The 19,420-nt window shown below is 45.5% G+C and overlaps 1 protein-coding gene across 11 annotated transcripts in view; it reads right to left on the bottom strand.

Annotated features, from left to right (window-relative positions):
- fat1a (FAT atypical cadherin 1a) overlaps positions 1 to 19,420 on the bottom strand; it is a 138,640-nt gene that overhangs the window by 13,998 nt on the left and 105,222 nt on the right. For 10 of the 11 annotated variants that reach the window (XR_001858964.2, XR_005129362.1, XM_037532833.1 and 7 more), the window contains 11 exons: positions 13,078 to 13,311; positions 8,798 to 9,187; positions 8,425 to 8,639; positions 8,063 to 8,200; positions 7,352 to 7,495; positions 6,997 to 7,194; positions 4,548 to 5,273; positions 3,399 to 3,501; positions 3,142 to 3,273; positions 2,297 to 2,454; positions 106 to 586 (listed from right to left, as the gene is read on the bottom strand). Coding sequence is in view for 9 of the 11 variants with exons in the window: in XM_037532833.1 (XP_037388730.1) it covers positions 106 to 586; positions 2,297 to 2,454; positions 3,142 to 3,273; positions 3,399 to 3,501; positions 4,548 to 5,273; positions 6,997 to 7,194; positions 7,352 to 7,495; positions 8,063 to 8,200; positions 8,425 to 8,639; positions 8,798 to 9,187; positions 13,078 to 13,311 (2,919 nt within the window). In the remaining 2 variants the exon portion in view is untranslated. The remainder of the gene's footprint in view (positions 1 to 105; positions 587 to 2,296; positions 2,455 to 3,141; positions 3,274 to 3,398; positions 3,502 to 4,547; positions 5,274 to 6,996; positions 7,195 to 7,351; positions 7,496 to 8,062; positions 8,201 to 8,424; positions 8,640 to 8,797; positions 9,188 to 13,077; positions 13,312 to 19,420) is intronic. The other variant, XM_037532835.1, reaches the window with a different exon arrangement.

Raw genomic sequence — 19,420 nt, 5'->3', positions numbered from 1 at the left:
TATATAATAAATGATTTAAAATATATATTCATATATTCTCATAAATACAATAAAAAAATATGGCAAAATAATATCCCAGGTATTAATAATAATATCATTCCATACCTCCGTTGGGCAGTTCAGTGCAGGTCCCTCCGTTGCTGCAGGGGTTACTGGTGCAGGCGGGGGCTGGAGGTGGGAGGCTGCAGCCGGGAGCCGCCTCCACCAGCTCCTCCAGCACGCCGTGGGCTCCACGGGGCTGCTGCCTCAGAGGCAGGTCCCGGCCGTTCAGCACGATGGCCTCCAGGCAGCCGCGCAGGCCGCCGGTCACAGGCAGGCTCCGCCCCAGCCGGCCCCCACTGCCCCCCACAGATCGACCACCGCGACCCCCGAAGAACACGCTGGTGTCCAGGTTCAGGGTGCGCAGATTCCCTGGGGCTTTCCCCGAGGCGGCGTGGACCCCATCCAGCACAAGCCGGGCGTAATTACCGTCCACCTCCAGAGACACGGAGTGCCACTCGCCGTCACTGACCAGCGGGCTGTGGACAGACACCACGCCGGGACCACTGCCGCAGTCAAACTTGTACTGAAGACGCCCGTTCACTATCTGTGAGAAACATACGTGCAGATGCAGAGCAGGTGAAGACAGTGAAGGTGTCATCTGTGCTCAGTGATCAGTTCAGACACTCATTTGATACCAACGTGTGCTTGAAGTGTTCACAATAAAATTATGTTGCTGTTCTGTTTTTCCGTTTGATATTAGCAGTTCTGGAAGTGGTAATACGTACATTTTACTCACTAAACAGGGGGGATGAAGAAGTCTAGCCATTCACTCACAGCAGACATCAGAGTTATTTCCATTGAATTAAATTTCAAAAAGTTAAAACATCATGTTTCCACGCACTCCAGCCTGAGTTTATCCTTTTTGGAAAATGCTGGAAATGTTTACTTTGTTGCAGCTCTTAGCTTTTAGATATAAGCTCATATCTCAATTTTTTCCGTTTTTGACATAATTTGAAAATAAACGTTACCCTTTACATTGTGTGCAAATTTCATGAAGAATGGAACAAAAGCAGCGGCCCAGAATGACCAGAATGAAAAACGTCTGGTTCCATTGACTTGCATTTAAAGTAAAATGTTTTCATTTCCTGTAAAGTTACCATTTTAGAGATACGAGTGTGTGTGTGTGTGTATATATATATATATATATATATATATATATATATATATGTGGTTATGTTATGATTGAAGTTCAGGGGGAAGAGCATGGCTGAACCCCTCCATCCAATCTAACTTCACATCCTCACCTTCTGGTCTCTTGATGAGGGTTCGAAATCCCCACCACCACCCTGTCTCCACCCTGCTGCTATGAGGGGGTTCTCAGAGTTCTCCCCTCCCTCAATGCGTCTTCCCTCATACTACCACCACCATGAATACTACTACCACCTGAACTCACAAATATATATTTGATAAGCACAATAAACAAAGCTTGGGGGGGGTATATTGTATGCATGTGTATCTAAAATAGTACTTGTAAGTTACTATTACTTTTCTTGTGTGTTTAATATTTTGGAAGTCTAAATTATTTATGTGCGTGTCCAGGTTCAGGGTGCGCAGGTTCCCTAGGGCTTTCCCCGAGGCGGTGTGGACGCCATCCAACACAAGCCGGGAGTAATTACCATCCACTTCCAGAGACACGGAGTGCCACTCGCCGTCACTGACCAGCGGGCAGGTCAGTGACTTGTGTGCTTTTATGTGTTTAATATTTTGGAAGGCTAAATGATTTATGCATGTGTGTATGTGTGTGTGTGTGTGATTCTCACACACACATCTAAATAAAGCACAGTGTGTGTGTGCATTTGGGCAGAAATAGCAGGGTGCTGTAATGATGATATAATAACAGATAGCGTTTCTCTCTGTCTCTCTCTCTCTGTGAGAAAGCTGTGTCCCTGTCACTCCCACCACCAAAATAGCCCTCTCTCGCTCTCTCTCTTCTGATGGACTGAGACAGAGAGGCTCTCAAGGCCTCTGTATGCAGGGTGGGATGGACAGAGTGTGGGAGAAAAGAACCTGGGAGTGAGAACAGATCGTTCCCCTAGAGTTAAGAGGTCCTCAGCAGTTTAAAAATATGAGGCATTTTAATCTAATATAAACAGCTACCTCCTATTTCTGCTTTCGCTGTTAGAACTTCTGTAGACAAACAGGTCATGCGTGCAGTTCCCCTTGACTTTTACATTTACATCACTCGATTATTACTGCCTGTAGATTCATACTGGACTGAAATCACCCCACAGGTACCTGGGTTAATGTTTCTCACCTCCAGGATGCTGTAGTCTGTGCCTTTGGCATACATGATGGTGGCGTGATCAGAAAAGGTGCGGAGTCTGAGGGAGAGATTCATCTCCTCTTTATTTTCATTCTCCATCAGTCTGTAGCGGGCATAGCCGTTACCACTGAACGTCAGAGCCTGGCCTTCTGAGAGAGAGAGAGAGACAGAGAGAGACAGAGAGAGAGAGAGAGAGAGAGACAGAGAGAGAGAGAGATAGAGAGACAGAGAGAGAGCGAGAGAGAGAGAGACAGAGAGAGAGAGAGAGAGAGGCAGAGAGAGAAAGCGAGAGAGAGAGAGACAGAGAGAGAGAGAGACAGAGAGAGAGACAAAGAGAGGGAGCGAGAGAGAGAGACAGAGAGAGACAGAGAGAGAGAGACAGAGAGAGAGAGACAAAGAGAGGGAGCGAGAGAGAGAGACAGAGAGAGACAGAGAGAGAGAGACAGAGAGAGAGAGACAGAGAGAGGGAGCGAGAGAGAGAGACAGAGAGAGAGACAGAGAGAGGGAGCGAGAGAGAGCGACAGAGAGAGACAGAGAGAGAGAGACAGAGAGAGGGAGCGAGAGAGAGAGAGACAGAGAGAGAGACAGAGAGAGGGAGCGAGAGAGAGAGAGACAGAGAGAGGGAGCGAGAGAGAGAGAGACAGAGAGAGACAGAGAGAGAGAGAGAGGGAGAGAGAGACGGAGACACAGAGAGATGGTGATATACTCAGCGAGTTGATGTTCACTAGTATATAGTGAATACTCAGCACTCCTGTCTTTCACGTTTCAGTGTTTCCTCAGTTCTAGCAGTTCTTCTTCCCAGCTTCCTTTGCATGAGGACAGGTGAGCGTTCTTACCTGAACACTGTCCTGATTTCTCGTCTGAGCACACACAGCTGAACTTGGTGTGTGTGGGGTCTTCCACACACTCCATACCCTCAGGACACGGACTGCCCACACACAGCTTACTGAACACTGAACACTCAGCACCTACAAACACACAGAGACCAGCGGTTACTACAAACTCAACTGACCATGTGTATCTTATTACTACAGCATAAACAGAGACCACCTAAACACACCGCCAGAACGAGACCACAGACCCCTAAACGTACCCTCACAGAGACACCTGGCCGTGCGAATGTGCCGTGGAGTGATGAAGCTGACTCTCGCCGTGCTGTAGGTGGACGCTGCTCCCGTCTCCAAGGTGACTGTCTCCTGGTAATGGGAACGGACATCATTAGGATATTAATAACACAATACTGCCCACTGATTAGATCTTCAGAAAACGCTGGAGTTAATTAAAATTAATATCAGCACCAAAATTTTAATATGAAAATGTTAGTACTTGGCCGATGTTAACGTTCTGCCTCCGATATCGATTACATCAGCACTAAAAACTACATCAGACGATATTTTCAGTTATAAGAATTTTAACCTCCTTAAAAGTGATAAACACCAATTTTTATTTCAGTTCTTAATGTATGTAAACATTGAGGCTTGACCGATATGAAAATTCTGTCACCAATACCAATGATATCGGTACTTAAAATGATATTGTACATCATTATCAGTTACTAGAATTTCATCAGTGTCAGAGATAAAATATCAGCATTAAAATGATATCAGCCGATATGACCAGTTATCAGAACTTATAGCTCCTTAAAACTCAAATCAGTGGCAAAAATGTCATGTCAATCAAGTTCTTTATGTGTGTAAATATTGAAGCTTGACCGATATGAACATTTTAGCACTAGAACTGAGTCAGTTCTCATATGAGTCCTCAAATTACACTAGTTAAAATCAGTTTTCAGAATTTTTAGCCCCCTAAAACTGATATCAGTGACGAGTTTTCAAATCGAGCTCATGTACATAAATATTAAGGCTCGATCGATATGAAAATTTTGTCACAAATATCATTGATATTGGTTCTGAAAATCTAGTTGCACAACATTATCAGTTACTAGAATTTTTAGCTTTTTTAAAAACAATACTAGTATCCGAGACAAAACTTCAGCATTAATATTGTATCAGGCAATAATATCAGTTATTAAAACTCATATAAGTAGCAAATAAAATCCTATCAATCAAGTTCTTCATGTATTTAAATATTAGGGCTTGAAGATTCTGTCACTGATACCGATTTTATCGTTACTGAAAAATCTGATTTAAGGACCTGAGAAAAATGTAATTGATAATATAATCAGACTTTATTAATCCAATATTGATAGGATATAATTAGTGACCGCTGGGGGCTTCCCTACCTGACAGTAGCTAAGTGGGCAGTCCAGTCCGGCGCAGAGTTTTTTGGCTACGCGGACGATCCGCACGCCGGTCATCTCTTCAATCGCGCCGGCTGAGGAATTCAGCTTCCTGTACACCACTTCCTGCGGCTGGTACGGACTTCCTGACTTCTCCAGGGCCAGGAGGACCTCCAGGTCTCCGGAGGCGTCGGCGGCCGGCTGGAGGCTGACCAGCTGGACGTCCGCCCTCCTGACACCAGCGATGTTGCGTAATGCCCGCAGGAAGTTCCTCCAGTAGTCTCCGATGAACTCCTCTGGGGCTATCGCAGCGAATCGGACGCCGATGGAGTTCTCCAGCATGTGGGCGGCGGCCCGGCGCACGTGGACGCTGACCCGCGTGGCTGACGTGAAGCGGCCGTCTGTTACCGTGGCGTTCAGCGTGTACTGGCCGCTGTCTAGGCCAGAGAGAGCCACCAGCTTGCCGTCGGTGGGGGAAACGGAGAAGAGAGGGGAGGAGCTTGGAGAGGAGGGGGTGGAGCTATCAGGCGCAAGGCTGTAGGTCAACGTGTCGTAGACGTCCTGGTCGGTGGCGTGGATCTTACCCAAGACGCCGCCCGGGTATTCGTCGGTTGCTGTGGTGATGAAGACGTCCAGCGGGAGGACAGACGGAGGGTGGACGCTCTCCTCAACCAGACGAACGCTTATGAACACAGAGGAGGACAGAGGAGGACGACCGCTGTCCGAAACCTGAGAGAGAGCGAGAGACAGAGAGAGAGAGAGAGAGAGAGAGAGAGAGAGAGAGGGAGAGACAGAGAGAGAGAAACAGAGAGACAAAGAGAGAGAGACAGAGAGAGAAACAGAGAGAGAGAGGGAGAGACAGAGAGAGAGAGACAGAGAGAGAGAGGGAGAGACAGAGAGAGAGAAACAGAAAGAGAGACAGAGAGAGAGACAAAGAGAGAGAGAGGAAGGGAGAAAGAGGGAGAGAGAGAGAGAGAGAGAGTATGAGGCACAATTCAGAATCAGCAGAGTCACTTAACAATGAGTGCAGTCAGTAAAAAGAGTGAAGATTCAGAATCACTCGTTTTGAACTAAAATTAAAGGAATAGTTTGGTAAAAAAACTCAATTTGTACAAAATTTTACGCTAAATTTTTGCATAAAATTTCATTTTTCGGTAAAAAAATAAAATACAAAAATTTAAAGATGGTACTATGTCGTGGGCTGGAGGTCAGGGAACCAGCCTCGTGACCGGAAGGTCGCCGGTTCGATCCCCAGAGCCGACAGCACATGACTGAGGTGTCCTTGAGCAAGACACCTAACCCCCAACTGCTCCCCGGGCACTGCGGATTAGGCTGCCCACCGCTCTGGATAAGTGTGCTCACTGCCCCCGAGTGTGTGTGTGCTCACTAGTGTGTAAGTGGTGTTTCACTTCACAGATGGGTTAAATGCAGAGGTGAAATTTCCCCGCTGTGGAATGAATAAGGGTCACTTAATCTTAAGTACAGATGAAATTCAGACCAGTGGCTTTATCCTCCCAGCTAATGTAAAACTGGGACATTAAACATGTTTGACACTTGAAATAAACAGGATTTTATTTATTTATATATTATTATTAAATGGTTGTGTTTTTTTTTTTTTTTTAAGTGGTTTGGTGTGAAACTCTCTGTTCTAGATAGACTTACAGAGTCAGAACTGTTCCCAGTGGTGGTGATGGGAACCAGACCTCCACCTACATGCTAATAATGGTTATTAAATTCATTCATGCAGGGTGTTGTGAGGACAGATAGTCCCCAATGAAGATGTATCGCTTCTTTTCCATAATCAACATTCCATATATCAGCTCAGAAGACTCGTGTGGGTTCTCTGGTGGTTCTGGATGGCAAATAAAATGTCTATATCTGTGTTGTAGTCATGGTGACGCCTGGTTCCCATCACCACCAAGTTTCTCTACAATGAAGCATTTCACAACAAACGACTCACAACTTATTCAGGTTGATGTTTTTAAAAAGGAGTGGAATTCCTTCATGATCGCCACGTCCTGTTCATTAACGCCTGTCAGCGTTCACGGTGAAATCTTGTTTGTGGCCAGCGGAGGGAGCCCTCGAGCTTTTATTACTGAGAATGGCCAAGTAATGTTTGCGGCAGATTAGCAGCAATAATCATTAGAGAATGGATCATTACAGCTCTCAGCAGCAACGGAACATCAGTATCAGTGAGCACCGAGGGAACGACAAGCAGGAAAAAAGAACCGAACACATCAGCAGTTTAGAACTCCGCTACAAACTCCGTAGTCCTGCTGCTGGTTTCCGGACAAGAGGTGAGAGAGGGAGAGAGAGGAAAGGAGAGAGAGAGACATACAAGAAGAAAGAAGCAAAGGAGACAAAGAAAGAGACAGAGAGTGAGAGACAATCAGAGAAAGAGAGAGCAAGAATCTCTCTTTCTCTCTCTCCTCTTGTTTTCTCTGAGGCTCACCCGGGTCTGTAGTAGATAGTGATCTCTTGTCCGGCGGCTCAGAGTTGCCGTGGAGACCAGCGTGCCCTGCGGTGTGATGTGGAAGCCGTTGTTCTCGTTGCCGCTGACGATGTTGAAGTTGAAGGGTGGGCCGTTGTGGGAGGCGTCCCGGTCAGACACGGTCAGCTGGAGGATGCTGGTGCCCACCGGGCGGTTCTCCTACAGGAACCACATTGAGAACAGCATTAGTCACATGTATTCAAGATCTAGACCAGAACATTCCCATCCAGTAGAGCACTGACCGACTGTGTCATCACAAAGAGCGCATACATGTCCTGCTTAATTATGAAATATGTTGATTATACGTTGCTCTGACCTGTATGATGATGCTGTAGTTGCTCTGGGAGAAGACCGGTGGGTTGTCGTTGATGTCCGAGACGTCGATGTTGATGGTGGTGCTGCTGGACCGGAGTGGACTTCCGCCATCGGATGCCATCACGGTCAGAGTGTATCCAGACGTCTTTACAATAAAACATCATGTTTGTTATTACTGACACTTTGACATACAGACAGTTTTTACTGTGCAGCATGTAACAATGATGTGTGGTTACGCATCATATTATGGTGTACTGTACTGTGAGTATAGTACTGTAGTGAGTACTGCTTTTGAGGCTTTGTAATGCATCATAATTATCATATCTTGATGCATGCAATACTGATTTTTGTACTATAATACATGCTGTATTGTGATGATTGTACTATGATGCATGCTGTATTGTGATGATTGTACTATGATGCACGCTGTATTGTGATGATTGTACTATGATGCACGCTGTATTGTGATGATTGTACTATGATGCATGCTGTATTGTGACGATTGTACTATGATGCATGCTGTATTGTAATATTTCTCATTGTTGATGAGACCTGCGATGAGTGCCATATTGTAATGACTATTGTAATATACTGTATCGTATGTAGTGTCGTACTGTAGGCTAGTATTGTACTGTAGGCTGACAGACCATAGACAGTATTGGGAACAAGATGTGTTTGGTGGTTTTCTTTGCTTGACGTGTGTTCTCCTAACCTTTTCTCTGTCTAGATGACGGGCCACCTTGACCTCTCCTTTCAGCGGGTCGATGGTGAACGGACTGCCTTGGTTGCCATCGACGATGGAGTAGCGCACCTGGTTGTTGGAGGGTCCGTCTGCGTCATCAGCAACGACCTTCAAACATACACACACCTGCTTTAGTCAACCTGCTGAGGCTCATCTGTTCCAGCGCGTCAATGCCAGTGCAAGGAAAGTGTGCGTATTTATGTCCTTGTGGGGACCAAATACCCCAGCACGATAAAACATGCACATTTTGTGATTAGGGGGCAGCTTTTCTCTCCGAAAACTGCAGCTGTTGGTACGAAAAAGTTAACGTGTTGGTGTCCTGAGAGACTCACGGTCAGTATGGTCTTTCCCAACTCTGCATCCTCACTGACCACGGCGGCGTACACAGCCTGGCCGAACACCGGACTGTTGTCGTTTACGTCAGTGACATTGACGTTGACGGTGGCCATGTCGCTCAGCGCCGGTGTCCCTCCGTCTGTGGCCTCCACCGTTAGATAAAACTCATGAGAGGATTCATAATCCAAAGGCTCAATCACAAAGATGCCACCTAGAGACGGGAAAACATTATTAGAATTAATGAATTAATACTAATATTTCAGTCAAATCGCTGTGCATTTGCTAATTGGTGGTTTATAAGCTTCCACTACACTCTGGCTACATTCGTCTTGTAGCTGCAAGTAAATGAAGTGAATTCTCTCTGCTGACCAGTGCGTGGGTCCATGCTGAAGGCCCCTCTCTCATTGCCGTTGACGATGCTGTAGGTGATGTGGTCCCCGGACTCAGCGTCCCGGCTCAGTGCCTGCACCCGCAACACCTGCGTTCCCACAGTAACGTCCTCGGGGACGGTGGCGGCATACTCCCGGTGCTGGAACACCGGCGGGTCGTGGTTGATGTCCAGCACAGAGACGGCGACGGTGCAGGTGGAGGAGAGCGAGCGGGGAGAGCCGCGGTCAGACACGCGAGCGCGGAGCGTGTAGGAGGAGCGGAGCTCGCGGTCCAGAGCAGAGTCCAGAAACAAGACCCCAGAAACCTCGTCCACAGAGAACACTCCGTCAGCAGAGTCCAGCAGAGAGAACAGCAGAGCGGCATTCGAACCTAAGAGGAAACGGATACAGACACATAACATAACCCATAAAAAAGCGCTGACCAACAGAACGGGACGCTCACATGAGGCTAAGGTCACTGTGAACAATGCCAGTTGGCTAGAGGGGTTTAAAGCCCCCCAGCTTTGGGCTGTGGAGCAGTGGATCTGTGTTCTCTGGAGTGATGGATCCAGAACCATCAGTACTTGACCTCAAGTTTCCACTCACTGACCACTCTATTAGACACTCCTACCTCGTCTGTCCACCTTGTAGATGTAAAGTCAGAGACGACAGCTCATCTGCTGCTGCACAGTTTGTGCTGTTCATCCTCTAGTCCTTCATCAGTGGTCACAGGACGCTGCCCACAGGACGCTGCCCACAGGGCGCTGTTAGCTGGATGTTTTTGTTTGGTGGACTATTCTCAGTCCAGCAGTGACACTAAGGTGTTTAAAAACTCCAGCAGCACTGCTGTGTCCGATCCACTCAGACCATCACAACACACACAAACACACCCCCACCACGTCAGTGTGTAAATTTAATGATGAATGGGCCAAAAAAAATGACTTGGAAAGACGTCTGGTTCCATTGACTTACATTGAAATAGTAGTAGTGAGTAGGTTTTTCATTCTCCTGTAAAGTTACGACTTTTCCGAACGAAGTTTACGAACCTTTTCAAAGTTTACGAACATTTCACAACTCAAGGAACCCTTTAATCGTACACAGGGTTCTATTAGCATTCACGGTTCCATATAGAACCAGGTTCTTTAATAGAGAACCCTTGAGGAACCACCACAAGTTTTTTAGCTATATGTATTAATATGTTTGATATCTTTGCTGTCAGAAGAAAACCTCGTATCTCCAAAATGGTAACTTTCCAGGAGAAGGAACAAACTTGCTCTGCTTTTGATGCAAGTCAATGGAACCAGACGTCTTTCTACGTGATTTTGGGCCGTTTCTTTTTGTCCACTCATCATGAAATTTACACAGTGTAAAGAGCAACAGGAGATTTCAGATTATGTCAAAAACTGGAAAACAAAAATATAGACACACAAGGGTTTGTTCTATATTTATAAGCACGAAACAGCAGCACAGTTAGCATAACACAGACAAAACACGTCTGGGTTTATGAGAAAAGCCTCAGAGTTCTCAAACTAATAACACAGTCGGTGTGTGTGGGTTGAATAATGACTTCATTATTTACCTCTGTCTGCGTTATTGATTTAACACGAGCGCATCACAATGCATAAACACTCCTTCAATATTCATAGTGATCGATTCAGACGGAGCGCCGCCACAGACAATGCGAGCGGCTGAAGCTCGGCTGCGGACTAAACCCAGCACGTGCGCAGCTCATTAAAACTGCAGTGTGTGTGAGTGAGTGACTCAGTCTTCGCTAATATGAGTAAACAACGTCTCTCGTCGCGGAACCAGGCAGAGACGGAGTGGCACAATCGCCGTAATGCGTTTCTGCAGGTGATTTATTGTTGTGCTGCTTATTATATTCGCGTTTATCAGAGATCCATCTCTCATTACTGACGATAAGCATAATGAGCAGGACACTCGCGCGCACACACAGCAGCCCCCCTGCGGTCCTCAGCGCTCCCATCCCACCACATTAGCGGTGAGAAACCGGTTAGTGGTCGTTAAGCTAATTGAATTCAATGATTTAATGATCTCCTGTGGCACCTCCAGCCGCGGCGCGGACCTCCGGGGGTCCCTCCTTTCTCAGAGTTACGCTTAAACGCTTCTGTATTGGAGGTTTTGGAGGAAACGTGGTGCATCCGGTGCAGTGCAGGACGCAGGCCGGGGTCGGTCGGTAGAACCGCGATCTGGCTGAATGTGTTTGTGAGACAACGTCAGAGACTGAACTAGAAAGTTGGCTGATTGTTGACTGTTTGCAAAATCGTAATTGGTCTTGTGTAGTAATTTCAGGTTGTTGCTTGGTGGTTGTAAAGTGTTGCTAGGTTGTTGCTATGGTATCCCAGGTGGTTGTTAAGGTGGTGGTAGGCCACTACTGTGGAATACCAAGTGGTTGCTAACATGTTGCAAGTTCATTGCTATGGTATCCCGGGCGGCTGTTAACGTGTTGCCAGGCCAGGCTTATGGTATCCCAGGTAGATGTTAAGGTGTTGTTAGGTCACTACTATGGAATACCAGGTGGTTGCTAAGGTGTCACTTGGTCATTGCTATGCTATCCCGGGCTGTTGTTAAGTTGTTGCCAGGCCACTGGTAGGTGCAGGTGGTTTCTGTGATGTTGCTGGGCCACTGATGTCTTCCAAGGTGGTCGCTAAGGTGATACAAGGTTGTTGCAATGGTATCCCAGGTGGCGACTAGGTAGTTGTTAAGGTCCCAAGATGTTGCTAGATAGTTGCTATAGTTTCCCAGGTAGTTGTTAAGGTCTTCTTATGTCGCTACTACGGAATACTAGGTGGTTGCTAACGTGTCACTAGGTCATTTATGCTATCCTGGGTTATTAAGGTGTTGCCAGGCCACTGCTATGGTATCCCAGGTGGTTGCTAAGATGTTGCTAGGCCACTGATATATCTTCCTAGGTGGCTACTAAGTGTGTTGCAACACAGGTACTATGATTTTCCAGGTGGCTGCTAAGGTGTTGGGAGGCCACTACTAGATGGAATACTAGGTGGTTGTTAACATGTTGCGAGGTCATTTCTATAGTATCCCAGTTGGCTGCTAAGGTATTGCTAGGTTGTTACTATGGTATCCCAGGTAGTTGTTGAGGTTTATTAGGCAGCTACTTTGGAACACTAGGTGGTTGCTAATGTCTCACTAGGTTATTGCTTGATTGTTAAGGTGTTGCTAGGCTGCTACTATAGTATCCCAGGTGGTTGTTAACGTGTTGTTAAGCTCCTACTATAGAATCCCAGGTGGTTGCTAGACCGTTGCTGTGGTTCCCCAGGTGGTTGCTAAGGTAAAGAGTTTGCATAGCTTGGCTACTGCTATGCTGTCCCTGGTGGTTGTTAAGGTGTTGCCAAACCACTGCTATGGTATCACAGGTGGTTGCTATGGTGTTGCTAGACAATTCATATGTGATCCCAAATGGTTGCTAAGGTATTGCTAGGCTGTTGCTGTGGTATTCCAGATGGTTGCTAATATGTGTGTATATGTGCCAGTATGTATTGAATCTGTGTTTTACTCTGAATTAATTATTATAAACATGCAAAAAACTGGCTGCTGTTTGGCCGTCCTGTACTGAGCTTGTACTGAGCTTGACCTTATAAGTTGAGATTTGGTGGAGCAACACTTGGATTTTGTGACATCACAAAGCGGTTTTTGCAGCTTATTTTTCCTTATATGCACTGAATGGACTAACTTAAACTTTTACTGATATAGGCCAGGCTACAGGTTTGAGCCAATCAGGCTGTTGGTATTGTGGGTTGAAGTAGCTCTTTCTGACAGATGGGCAACAGTTCATAGGTTTAATGATGCATTGTTGAAAATCCACTTCGTTCAAATGAAGTTTCAGCGCCGATGGTGAGTGGAGGAGCGCAGAGAAAAGTGAAGGGTGAACGGAAGAAGAGAAACTGGCTTGTATGGACTGTGGCGAGTGGAATTTAGAGCAGAACAAAAACAGAGTGACATTTAGGACATAATAGACCGAGTGATATGAACAAAGAACAGTAGAAGAGAAGAGTGAAGGCCAGATTCCAGCGCGGAACCAGAGAGAGAGAACCAAAACTACATCATCGCCGTCGCATTAAAATTGTAACTTCGTTTTTAAGCCATTTAAAAGCTGCTCTTTCCAGATTCCTCAGAATGACTAGTTGATATCTAGAAGCGAATTTAAAATGAATCTGTTTGTCGGGATAAAAAAAGGAATTTTCTCCACTCTTGAAAAGAAATTCCCAAATTTCCAAATTGAATTTTTAGCTTTGGGAAGCTCACCCGTGTCGAGGTCAGTGGCCTGAAGCCGGGCAACTGGAGTGTGCATCTCCGTGTTCTCGAACACGGTGATGCTGTAGGGGTTGGAGGTGAACTGCGGGGCGTTGTCGTTGGCATCCTCCACCATGATCTCCACGTCCGCCTCGCAGTAACGTCCACCTCCGTCCACAGCTCGCACCTTCATCCTGTGCAGCTCCTGTTCCTCACGGTCCAGCGGGAGGAGGGTCTTCAGCTCGCCTGGAAAAACATAAAACTCAGATGAGTCCAGCCGGCTTGGACAAATGTTTTGTTGATTTTCGAGGTGTAAATAAGTGAACACATCCTTTTTATATGCACATTTTAATACACAATTCCTGGTGATTAATGGAATTTAACATATCGGGGAAAAAATAACACAAAATGCACAGTGTGCAAAAGTTATGGCACATTTTATATAATTGTTTTATATTTTTACAATACATTAAACTCGAGTGAACACTTCTATTCTCCAGGGTATTTTAGAGCTGTTTTGGATTCGAGACAGGAATGCTGAAGTTTTCCAAAAGGCTACAGATGAGGAATTCTTATATTTTATTTTTTCAAATCTGCAGTGGTGTTCTATATCTAGAACTCTTTAAAAGTGAATCTACAATACCATCTAAAGGCAAAAGCAGAATTTTCCAAAGCTGTTCTAGATTATATAAAGGAATTTTATATCAGAAAAACACATCCAGAGTTTAGTGTTAAACTATTTAGAAGTGAATTAAGAATTCTTATAAGAAATAAAAAGAATGTAGACCTGTTTAGAAGTGAATCTAGAATGCGTGTCTGTCAGGATAAAAATTTAATTTCTGGAAAAATTACAGATTCCCGTAAGGAATTCTCAAATTCTCAAAATGAATTTTAACTTTAATCGGTATCGGTACTCTGTATCAACCAATACTAAAGGGTCAGGTTTCGGTATTGGAAAGGAAAAAGTGGTATTAATGCATTTCTAGTAAGGATGAGGAATTCTTGAAAAGATTTTTCCATCGGAAAAGACACATCTACAGTGTAGTGGAGTTCTAGATTTCTAGAACTGTTTAGGAGAGAATCTACAACTCGTATGTCCATCTAAAGGCAAGAGTAGAGTTTTGAAAATCTGTTACAGAATCTATAAAAGAATTTTAAATTCTCCAAAGGAATCTTCTGTCAGAAAGGAAACATCTAGAGTCTAGTGTAAAACTTTCTAGAAGGCAGTCTAGAATTCCGACCTGTTTAGAACTGAATCTAGAATGTGTGAATAGTTCTAGAACTAGTCTGGATTCCACAAAGGAATTCTCAAATTCTTAAAAGGGGTTTTCCATTTTTTTGTGTGTTATGTTATCGTCAAATGGGCCACCCTTACTTGATAAGCTCCGGACTGGATCTAGGGACCCGTCCTCAAGTCAAAGCACACATTCTGATCACACACTCAGGCTTTCGCTATAGATGGAGTGTGTGTGTGTACTGGTGTGTGTATGAGTGTGTGACAGGGCCGTCTCTGGCTTAGCCATTCAAATTTCATCCGCCATTGACTTCGAAAAACAACGAGCGCCTCAGTCGAGCGGAAAACACGATCCAATTGGATTCCAAAACGAACTCATTTCACTGACCAGGCATTGGAACCTCCATCTGAGATTCAAAGCTGCCGTAAACAAACTCTCAGTATAAACTCTAAGTGACTGCACCTCACTGCACCTCCCCCTGCGGCCACCAGGTGGCAGCACAGCAGCAAATTTGACACTGGGCCAAGCGGACGCTACACGCTCACAGAGGACGAGTGGACGCTACACGTTCTCAGAGGAAGAGTGGACACTACACGCTCACAGAGGACGAGTGTACGCTACACGTTCTCAGAGGAAGAGTGGACACTACACGCTCACAGAGGACGAGTGGACGCTACATGCTCACAGAGGACGAGTGGACGCTACACGTTCTCAGAGGAAGAGTGGACACTACACCCTCACAGAGGACAAGTGGACGCTACACGCTCACAGAGGACGCTACATGCTCACAGAGGACGAGTGGACGCTACACGTTCTCAGAGGACGAGTGGACGCTACACGCTCACAGAGGACGCTACACACTCTCAGAGGACGAGCGGACGCTACACGCTCACAGAGGACGCTACACGCTCTCAGAGGACGAGCGGACGCTACACGCTCACAGAGGACGAGTGGACGCTACACGCTCACAGAGGACAAGTGGACGCTACACGCTCACAGAGGACGCTACACGCTCACAGAGGACGAGTGGACGCTACACGCTCACAGAGGACGCTACACGCTCACAGAGGACAAGTGGACGCTACACACTCACAGAGGACGCTACACGCTCACAGAGGACGAGTGGACGCTACACGCTCACAGAGGACGCTACACACTCACAGAGGACGAGTGGACGCTACACGCTCACAGAGGACGAGTGGACGCTACACGCTCACAGAGGACGCTACACGCTCACAGAGGACAAGTGGACGCTACACGCTCACACAGGACGAGTGGACGCTACACGCTCACAGAGGACGCTACACACTCACAGAGGACGAGTGGACGCTACACGCTCACAGAGGACGCTACACGCTCTCAGAGGACGAGCGGACGCTACACGCTCACAAAGGACGCTACACGCTCTCAGAGGACGAGTGGACGCTACACGCTCTCAGAGGACGAGTGGACGCTACACGCTCACAGAGGACGAGTGGACGCTACACGCTCACAGAGGACGAGCGGACGCTACACACTCTCAGAGGACGAGCGGACGCCACACGCTCTCAGAGGATGAGTGGAGGAGAAAAAGAGACAAAATAGAGCAAGGCGTGCTTTAGAACTGCTGTGAGAGAAAAGAGAGAGAGAGAGAAGGAGGAAAAAGAGAGAAGGGAGGCAGACGGAATGAAGAATGAGAGAGAGAGAGAGATGGAGAGAGAGAGAGAGAGAGATGGAGAGAGAGAGAGAGAGAGAGAGAGAGATGGAGAGGCGAGAGAGAGAGAGAGATGGAGAGAGAGAGAGAGAGAGAGAGAGATGGAGAGAGAGAGAGAGAGAGAGAGAGAGAGATGGAGAGAGAGAGAGAGAGATAGAGAGAGAGAGAGAGAGAGAGAGAGAGAGAGAGAGAGAGAGAGAGATGGAGAGGCGAGAGACAGTTACAGTAGGTGAGTGTGTGTTGGTGGTGATATGAGAGCTGAAAGGTTCTCTTGGTGTCTCTGAAGTACAATAACACACTTTTCTCCTCCGTCGTGGAACAAAAGAGTGAAAAACAAAAGAGTGTGACGCTAACACAGCGCTGTTGATCTGCTCGCCTTCAGACCACAACCATGTTTAATTCACAGAGAGCAGCACTAAACACACATGCAGAGAGAGAGAGAGAGAGGGAGAGAGAGAGAGACAGAGGGAGAGAGAGAACAGAGGGAGAGAGAGAAAACGGAGAGAGAGAGAAAGAAAACAGAGGGAGAGAAAACGGAGCGAGAGGGCGAGCGACGAACACTGACGGAGTTAATAGCCGCTGGCAGACGACAAAACATCAGCAATGTTTTAATAAAACATGTAAAATCCACTGAGATCTCTTGCGTTTGTTTCTGAGCGTCTGCACTCGTCTAATCCTGCATTCATCACTGCTGGAATACAAGCGCATTCAAAAAACAAGAAGTTAAAACTAAAACTCGCACAGACACGTCACTGCAAGCCAAGTGGGAACTTCGGAAACAGTTTGGAACAATTTTCTGAGCTTGTGACTTTACCCAAATTGCGACTTCAGAAACAAATGGGTTTTCAGAAATGGGAATTTTAAAAACAACTGGGAATTTAATTTTTTTAAATCTGGCAATTTGTTACTGACCCTTACCCAAGAGGAAATTCGGAAAAAAATTGGAATTATGACTTGAAATGTATCCAAATGGAAAAACTACACAACAATTTCACAAGCTTGCGGCTTGATCCTGAATTATTCCAAAGTGGAAACAATTTTTAAAAAGATTTGCAGTTTGTTACAGACCTTTATCCATATGGAAACTTTGGAAATAATTTGGAACAATTTTCAGAATTTGCAACAATTTCCTGAGCTTTCGGCTCGTTCCTGAATTATTCCAAAGTGGAAACAATTTTTAAAAAGATTTGCAGTTTGTTACAGACCTTTACCCATGTGGAAAATTTGGAAATAATTTGGAACAATTTTCAGAATTTGCAGCAGTTTCCTGAGCTTGTGACTTGCTCCTGAACTTTTCCCAAGTAGGAATTTTGGAAACATTACTAAGTTTTGTAGTTTACCTGCATGGACTAAGCAATTTGGAACAATTTTCAGAATTGTTAAGTTGTTACTGATCTTTATGTGAGTGGGAACTTCTGAAACAACAACTTCTGAAAATTCCCTCAGCTTGCAACTTGTTACTGACTTTTTCCACATATGGAAACAATTCCAACTTATGTTCCCGAGTGGAAATGTGGAAACAATTTGGAATTTTTGAGTTTTAGATTTTCAAATTACACAATTTCCCGAGCTCGCAACTTGTCCCCGAATTTTGGAATTATTTTCTGAGTTTATGACTTCTTGGTGATCGCTATCCTTTCATCGAGGAAGAGGAAAGGATGATTCCAATGGCAGATTGTAGGGAGCTAATTCTTCCTATTTCCAAGTTACGGCAGTTGCTCACACCTTTAACGGCTATTTGTATTGTAATCATTTTTAGGATATTGCGACTGAAATATGTGTCACATTTGGGAAACACTGGTGAATCAATGATGTCGCATTATGCACATCGTTGGATTAAATGAACAACAGACACTCATCTGGAACTGTGATTCGTCAGTTGCTCACAGCTCACAGGAAAAACCACTGTGATTGGTCAGAGACTCGTCAGCGTATTGCACTGATATGCATATTAAAAGGGCCAGTTCTGCATTAACGATGACCTGAATGAAATCCCGAGCAGCCGCGGAAGCATCAGAGAATTAGTCCCGGCTGTGTGTGAGCGTGCGGAGAAAAGCCCGGGCCGGGCTTAGACTGACCCCTGGGGGACTGCAGGACTAATGAAATGAGCATAATGATGTGACTACAGAAAGCAGACGTGGGGGCTGACCGCAGAGGCCGGCCAGCAGGGATTAAACTTCAGTCGGAGCCAGTGCGGAGTGCGGAATGTGAATGTGTCTGTGCGAGGATGTGCGCTGACTGCAGAGCGATGGCCTGCTGAGGGATCATAATGCGCTGTTACTGGACCTGCATCTGAATACGCAGACACACTGGGAGCGTTTATGGGAACCAAATGTCCACAGGACGGCGGAAAACATGAACGTTTTGACCTGAGGTGGACATCTTCCCGCTTTAAACTTGAACTCGCTCTTTACGTATTAACTGTTAGAATATCTACAAAGCGCCAAATGCACTTTTTCATTTGGAATTATTCTCAAGTTTGTTACTTGATTTTTTAATTTATCCAAGTGGAAAAATTCCACGACAACTGACTTGTTCCTGAATTTTTCCCAAGTAGGAATTTGGAAACAATTTTGAAATGTGTTCTTAGCTGTGCACTTTGTTACAGACCTTGAATCATGCAGAAACTTTGAAAACAATTCCAAACACTCAGAATTTGCAATTTGCTACTGACATTTCTGCGGGAATTTCTGAAACAACTCCCTGAAAATTCCCTAGGCTTGCTACTCGCTACTTTTTCCACATATGGACACAATTCGGAACAATTTTTCAAGCGTGCTTATGTTAGGTTACATTCACGGCTTAATCAAACTGGGAACGTTGGAAGCAATTTGGAACAATGTTCGCAATTTGTGACAATCTGGAATTATTTATTATTCGTAAATTATTTAACCTGGAGTTTGTGACTTCTTGGTGACCACTAGCCTTTTTAAAAAAATACATATTTACATACATGTTACATTTTTTGTTTACATACAACAAACAAAAACTGCAAAAAAAAAAAGTTTATTTACAAAATTTGCACAATTTTTCCCCCCAAAACCTTTTTTTCCTGCATTTCTCACTGAACGCTCTGAGAGTTCAGTCAGTGATGCTACTATAGCTAACAACGGATGAAACCGGAGTGCTAAAGGCTAAAACTGCAAAAAAAGGGATTTCATGCTACGAACAGCACCTCCCGCTAACCGGAGGGGTGCATTCACTGTTAGCAGCATTAGGCCTGTTTCCTACAGGTTCAGGTTCTGTTCAGGTGCATCGTTCATTCGGAGGTTATCCCTCAACTGTGACTGGTCCACTGGATGAAGGGAGCTGCTGCACGGAGTTGTTTATAACTCCAGTCGTGGCTCCAAACCGCACTTAATCATGTTCATTATAACCTTCATATTCCATAAGCTCCATTCAGAAGCTGGGCGTCGTGTGAGGCTGT

The sequence above is a fragment of the Pygocentrus nattereri genome, chromosome 22 (assembly GCF_015220715.1).
Source record: "Pygocentrus nattereri isolate fPygNat1 chromosome 22, fPygNat1.pri, whole genome shotgun sequence".
Classification (NCBI taxonomy): Eukaryota; Metazoa; Chordata; class Actinopteri; order Characiformes; family Serrasalmidae; genus Pygocentrus; species Pygocentrus nattereri.
Note: the sequence above shows the minus strand (reverse complement) of the source record. Positions and strands in the feature narration are given on the sequence as shown.